Source organism: Thermochaetoides thermophila (genome assembly GCF_000221225.1).
Source record: "Thermochaetoides thermophila DSM 1495 unplaced genomic scaffold scf7180000011806, whole genome shotgun sequence".
NCBI lineage: Eukaryota > Fungi > Ascomycota > Sordariomycetes > Sordariales > Chaetomiaceae > Thermochaetoides > Thermochaetoides thermophila.
In genome coordinates, this window is record NW_006383023.1 from 1,365,060 (window position 1) to 1,371,403 (window position 6,344).

Sequence of the window (6,344 nt, forward strand, 5' to 3'; positions counted from 1 at the left end):
TTCCCTGTCTTTTTCCTCCATTTTTCTTTTTTTTCTATTACTTATTGTTGCTTCCTTTCTCCTCCATGAGTAGCACCGGAGTTTTGGGTCGATGGGGCATTCGGGTTTCAATGATCCAGGTACTTCGACAAATCGGGATCTCATCGTTGGGCTTTGGTTGTTCTCACTCTGGGCAGTGTATATGCATACCTTTGTCGAGCGATCTCGACGTGTCCTCGGTCCTGTGCTCCTTTTTAGCTAATTAGGGGTATCATTATTGCTATGCGTTCGAAAGATAAAAATCGTGTTGCTGCTCCTTCACTTCCTCACACTTTTCATCCTTCCCTGAAATCGTCTAGCACATGCTTCTGTCGTATCACCAAAGGGGTACCAAGGTTGGAAGGCTTGCTGTGTGCCCATGTTCCACAAGTGTTCCACAGCTTCGGTGATACCATACTTTCAATGCCGGGACTGAAGAGGCTGGGAACCTCAAAGTCGGTTGTATGGCTGTGGCGGTGGCAATCTTTCCTTCCCTTGTCCGTAGTATATATGCTTGTCGGCCCATCTTCCCCAGGGGCCTACTTGATATCCTTTCACCGCCAACTGCTTACTGTCTTGAGAGCCATGTCTTTCGCCGCTTCTCTCATTGTAGAATATATAGTCCAATTTTTAACTAACGGTGGTGTTCTGTTTCATGGTGATGTCCAATATCTTGTTGAGAGTATGTTCGGACATGACCCCGCCTGGCTTTTCAAACGAATGCACCGAACTCTTCGCCGCGCTTGAAACACATTCGCCATTGGACCCCTAACGATGTCCTATGTCAAACAGGGACCACTTTTCTCTACAACATTAGCATTGCCTGTTTGGAACCCTTTTCAAGCTCAAGAGGTCTGTCCTTAAGCGTTTTGTACATGTTCTATCTTGCACTTGAACATTTGATGAGGGTCCAAGCCACTGACAAGTGGTACGTTAGAGAACTTGATACAGCAATTAAAATTGCAAGACTATCATCTCACCTTATTATCATTGCAGCAAAGGTCATGCCTGTGACCTGCGATCTTTGTCCTCTGAACGTTCTGGAATTTAGTCAACTTGATTATGAACGCCACATTGCTCAGAGAACTAACGATGAGATTACAAGTCTCCGGATCAGCACCACGAACAAGTACCTAAACGTTGAGAAGATATAGATGAAGACATTGCTCTTTGAGAACAACATCAAAACTTGGGTCAGAGATCAGGATGCACTATCATTTGGTTCTCAAAACACTAATGTGAGTTGCCTTATAGTCACCCTACATTATGATCAAGATGCAGCCCAATGCAAGTCTTGGTTGCTTTGACAGAATTGCCACGCTCTTGTTAGCACCTGCAGATATGGTTGTATACTAATGCAGGCTAGATATCTTATATACCAGGCCTTGATCTCGAACGGGCCAGTGATGATGCAGATCCTCGCAATATCCCGCCGGGTGGCTTGACAACAGCTAATCCGTACCAAAAGGGCTGTTGTGATTCATTGCCGATGTTCTATTCTATGCGTGCCGCCTTCCACAACCTCACATTGATTTTACAACCTCACATTGAACATGACCGCATCTTGCAATTCGATCTCATCTGAACATCTTATCACAGCCATGGAAGTCGCGGGGGCCAATATGCCGATCCTTCTGTACTTGAAGGAAACCGAGTGGTGGGGGCCAACGTTTGAAAGCACCTTGCCGCTAGGCTATGCGCCCTGGGTAGCAGCAAATGGCTTGGTTGGTAACAGTACCAAGATGAGAGTTGATGGGCTTCTCATCCCCCTGCAGGCCGTGTGGGCTGTACGCAACCCTATGAAGGGCGGTTCTTCGGACTTGATTCGCTTCAATCGCTATCCGTACACACAAAGCCGGGGACGAGGAAGCCGAGGATATCACGCAAGACCGGCGGGGTATGCAATTAGGGCGTGCACAGAAACAGCATACCTTGAGGGACTTTACAGTTTGAGTGGTTTGTGCGGGGGTGCTCAGCGCCGTCAACAGCCTGGCCGAATAGTGGACAGTGCTGGATTCTGATGATGTGCCATGCATGCATTATGCCCTGCACTACGCACGCATACGGGTATCGTGCAGTGCGAGTCACCCGAATCAAGTCAAGAGCATGCGTTCTATGGAGTTTTAACAGCCAACGGCAGCTGTCGAGATGCTGTCAGCGATGACCTGAATGGCGCTTCCGAAGGGTCGGCAAAGTCCACCTGCCTTGCATCTTGTCTGACGAAGAGGCCCAGGCCCAGGCCCAGAGCCAAGAAGCGAGCTTGCTTTCGGTTGGGGGTCGGCACCGACGCATGCTTAACGCTACGCGCCTGCCCTTATCTCTACGTCAGTTTGACGGTCTGCCACGTCTACATCATACATGTATCGTGGGGTTACACGATCAGAGAAAGCGTCTTGAAGCCTGATACTCTTTGAGGCCTAACCTCCCCTTGAAGCCTGACATTAGACGTTGTGCTTGTCTGATTTGAAATCTGCAGAATTTATATGGCTGATTGGTTGTGGCTCTGAAACCCTGGTCTCATCTAATCAAGTAAGCAGTTAGAGCCCATTCACATCGACGCTTAACACTTACAATTCGCAAGGTCGTGTCTTTGACCCCATAGATGATAAAGACTAGAATCGACACATATACCAATAGTCGGCGAGAACTCATTCGTCGAAGGCTGGAGAAGCCGCACGTGGCCATAGAATCCGGGCTTGGCGCGAGAGGTAGAAGAATCATTGACCCAGGCAGTCAACGTTATCAGCTCTTTTGAGGCCTCATGGCTCACCCGACTGCGGGCGGCAGTTGTCGGCAGCGTACCAAGGTCGCTCATGATGCGCCTACCAACATCCCCAAGGAAGCACTTCCAGTCGGCCCCAAGGCAAAACTGTCGAGGTCAACCCGATGCCCAGCAAGCAGAGCAAGGACTTCAAAAGAGGAGCATCCGGCAGACGAGGACTCCCCAGATGAGATATCAGTTGCGATTGAGTGGAAGCTTCTCTATCCCTTATTAGCCAGAGGAGCAGAGGACCCACGGCCCACAGACAGCCGGCCGATTATGAAGGCTCATGCCGTTCATCCCGAAAAAGAGTTTGAGGCACTCCGTGCCCAGGCTTATAGTTGCGTTGCTGAGACCATTCGAGACTGCGGTGAGCATGCTGTTATGGCGCACACGATCCCGCAAGGGTATCTTGAGAGAGATTATTGGGAGTCTAGCTGGATCGTCAAAAAAGCAAATTCAGCAATGCCACTTGATGAGGAAAACGCACTTGTGGGTTATATTTGGGTGCCGGTTGAGATATGCTCACCGCGGGTGCGCTTCAAGGCCCCTGAGACCCGGAGCCGGTTGCAACGGGTACTAGAGGCCCTGACTTCTCGCCACCGGTTGGCTGCCAACGCTAGCTGCGAGATTCACATCCACATCGGGCGAATGGATGGGCATACATGGTCGCTATGGACTCTCAAAAGACTCGGGACGCTCGTGTGGGTAGCTGAACCGACGCTGCGTCGCATTCGGGACCCGGCGTCGCCAAACTTCCGAAACATATTCACCTGGGGATTTCCGCTACGAGACAAAAGCCGGCTTGCAAATGCTATTAGTTCCCTGTCTCATATTCGGACCTCGAAGACTCACGATCCCTTGCTTGGAATCCCCGATCAACAGGTGGTGGACAGCTTTCGTAGCCTGCATCGGACACCGGGGCTCGCTCGGGAACTGGAAGCTGTTTCTCGGATTTGGAAGACAACTTCCCATCTAGAATTGGGGCAACTATTATCAGGACCAGAAGAGATGTACAGAAGGTTAGGATTCAACTTCAGCGCCTTTGGTCAAGAGGATGACCGGGCGCGAAGGAACCCTCGAACTGTCGAATTTCGCTTCATGGAAGGGTCGGTCTGTACCAATCTGATCCTCAGCTGGCTGACAATTTGCTGCAGGATTGTTGAAATTGCGCTGTCCAGGCAGGATAACGGTTTTTACTCTGGGATCAGGTTGTCATTACAGCATCTCGCAGAGATTGAGCACCTAGAAATGACGAAGTGGTTTCATTCGGTGCAGTTGGTACAGGGAGCTGTATTTTCCAATCAGTTCAAGGATCTCATGAAAGAGTTTGGTGTTCCACATACAGAGTACGAGGCATTTGCGAAGAAGATAGAACAAGATTGGGGACATACAGGGTGAACAGGTTCATGATGGATGGGTGGAGTATATCCATGTCTTGCTGCTCATACAGAACATGACTGAAACTTTTGGATATGGCCATGGGGGTTTATGTTGATTTTCACGAATTTATGGGAGGATTTTGTGCGTTGATGCATTCATGAGCTCAAGGCCGGGATTCCAATCCTGTATTCAATGGCATTGAATGACTGCAACTTGGAAGTGGACTTCCGCTGGCACTTTAAGGGTTTCATGGGACTTGCCTCTATCTCGTTGTTACCTGTGTCTTTATTAAACAGGTAGGCAGTTCACAGTTGTTGGTTGTTGGAGCATCTTCCAATGAGGTCAACCAGGAGATTATGTACCTGTCTACTCTTGTTACCTCTCCTGGGAAATGCACGACTCAGAGTCGATGACATCACTCCATACGCTGTACTTTCTGTAATATGGATGGAGCATGCAGAAAATCAAGAACTCTATTCGGTCTCAGAGTAAGCTAGATGCACAGACCTTCAAGCTAGCTTTTTTGTGTTGGATGTGAGTGATACATCTTGGCCATTTACTTTCTGCATCTCGGCTTGCAGTTGTCTAGTTTGGCAAAACCCTCAAAACCCATACACCCTGTCCTTGTTTAACAAATAAGGATGACTACAACACGATCAGCATCTAAAAAGCAGGAGCCTTCCACAAGTGCCCCTCTAGCCACTGAGGCGCAGCCCGGATCCAAACACAAAACAGAAGAAGTGGGAGAAGAGCGTGCACCAAGCCCAAAACGGAGTAAGAAGGAAGAACCGGAGGCCTCAGCGAGCGGAAACCCAAAAGAAACCAAAGAGGTACAAGGAAAGTATGTACATTGCTTTTTTTGCCCCAACGGAGGTAGATATTGATCGACATTATCTTAGAGGAGAAACGAAAAAGACTGAGGAAGAGGGTGCAAAGCTGGAAAAGAAAGAGAGTAAGCAAGCTCCTACACCACGATCGAAGGAGGAAGCTTCCGCCGTTGAACCACAGGGCAGAGAGGAACCAGAGGCCCTGCCTGCCAGCATCCTCGAGAAGGGCATCATCTACTTCTTCTTCCGTGGTCGAGTCAATGTGGACCAGCCGTCTAGCGTCAGCGAGATAGCTCGGAGTTACATCATCTTGAGGCCTATTGAGAAAGATGCCAAACTTGGCAGTGGCCCCATTGGAGATGCTGGCAACAGCCGAGTGTGCGTAATCCCAAAGAAAGTCCTTCCTCAGAGCGGCCGTGACCGCTGGACGGGCTTCGTTGAGAAGGCTGGAACTTCTTTCCAGCAAATCAAGGAGGAGTTTCTCGCATCGTCTGAGTATCAAACCAAGACAGCTGGTGAGAGACACGTACCTGCTGCTATACCAATCGGAGAGGGCATCTATGCGATTAATAGCACGGAACGTGAGAGTCATTTGGCCTATCTCTTGACCATACCAAAAGAACTTGGTGAAGTGCAAAAAGAGATGGGTCTAAAAGAGAAGGGCAGCTTCATTATCAGTACAAAGAACCCTGAATATCCAGGTCCTCAGAATGCAAGATTGCCAAGGCCCCCAGAGTATCCCAGGGAGTGAGTATCAGAAAGTTTCCCTGTAGTTCTGATAACATCTTCTGATCAACTCCCAGACTACTCGAAGAGTTTCGTTCTCTTCGCTGGATTCCAACGCAGCCAAAACACCTTAACTATGTCAACACTCAGTTCCTCCTGATTGGAGAATCTTCGGGGATCAAAAAAGCCTTCGAAGCTCAGAAAGAGGACAAGGAAGAAGGAAGGACTGAGCCGACAAAAGAAATGGAGCAGCTGGCAGAGGAGGACTCCAAGAGAATGAAAGAGCTCCGCAAAGATGAATTGGATTGTATCTTCGCTGATCTTCAAGCACATGCAGATGACTATCCGAAGCTTCAGACAACATTTTAAGTTCTTGAGGAGAGACAAAAATTCACTTAGCCTCAGTCCAGGACAAATGTACAACACAGATCGAAGGTAAAGTTTCTTGGGTTCAGGCATCTTGTTTTGAAGTGACTCATGCTGTTCTTCACAGCCAGATTCTCACGGCTTCGGCTTCTGTCCAGTCTTGAAGCTTCTGATGTCTCTTCATCATCCCCTCCCACTCAACTGCAGTCTCTTTGGAGTGTTTGTAGCAATCACGACCCGTTGTTCCTCGAAGGCTTCTTTCT

The 6,344-nt window shown here is 48.9% G+C and overlaps 1 protein-coding gene across 1 annotated transcript; it reads left to right on the forward strand.

Moving 5' to 3' along the window:
* Positions 1–4,803: 4,803 nt before the first annotated feature.
* CTHT_0004000 (uncharacterized protein) lies at positions 4,804–6,084 on the forward strand (the record flags this gene model as incomplete). Its single annotated transcript, XM_006690880.1, has 3 exons — positions 4,804–5,003; positions 5,062–5,736; positions 5,793–6,084. The coding sequence occupies 3 exons, from the start codon at positions 4,804–4,806 to the stop codon at positions 6,082–6,084; spliced, it is 1,167 nt and encodes a 388-aa protein (XP_006690943.1).
* Positions 6,085–6,344: the final 260 nt, after the last annotated feature.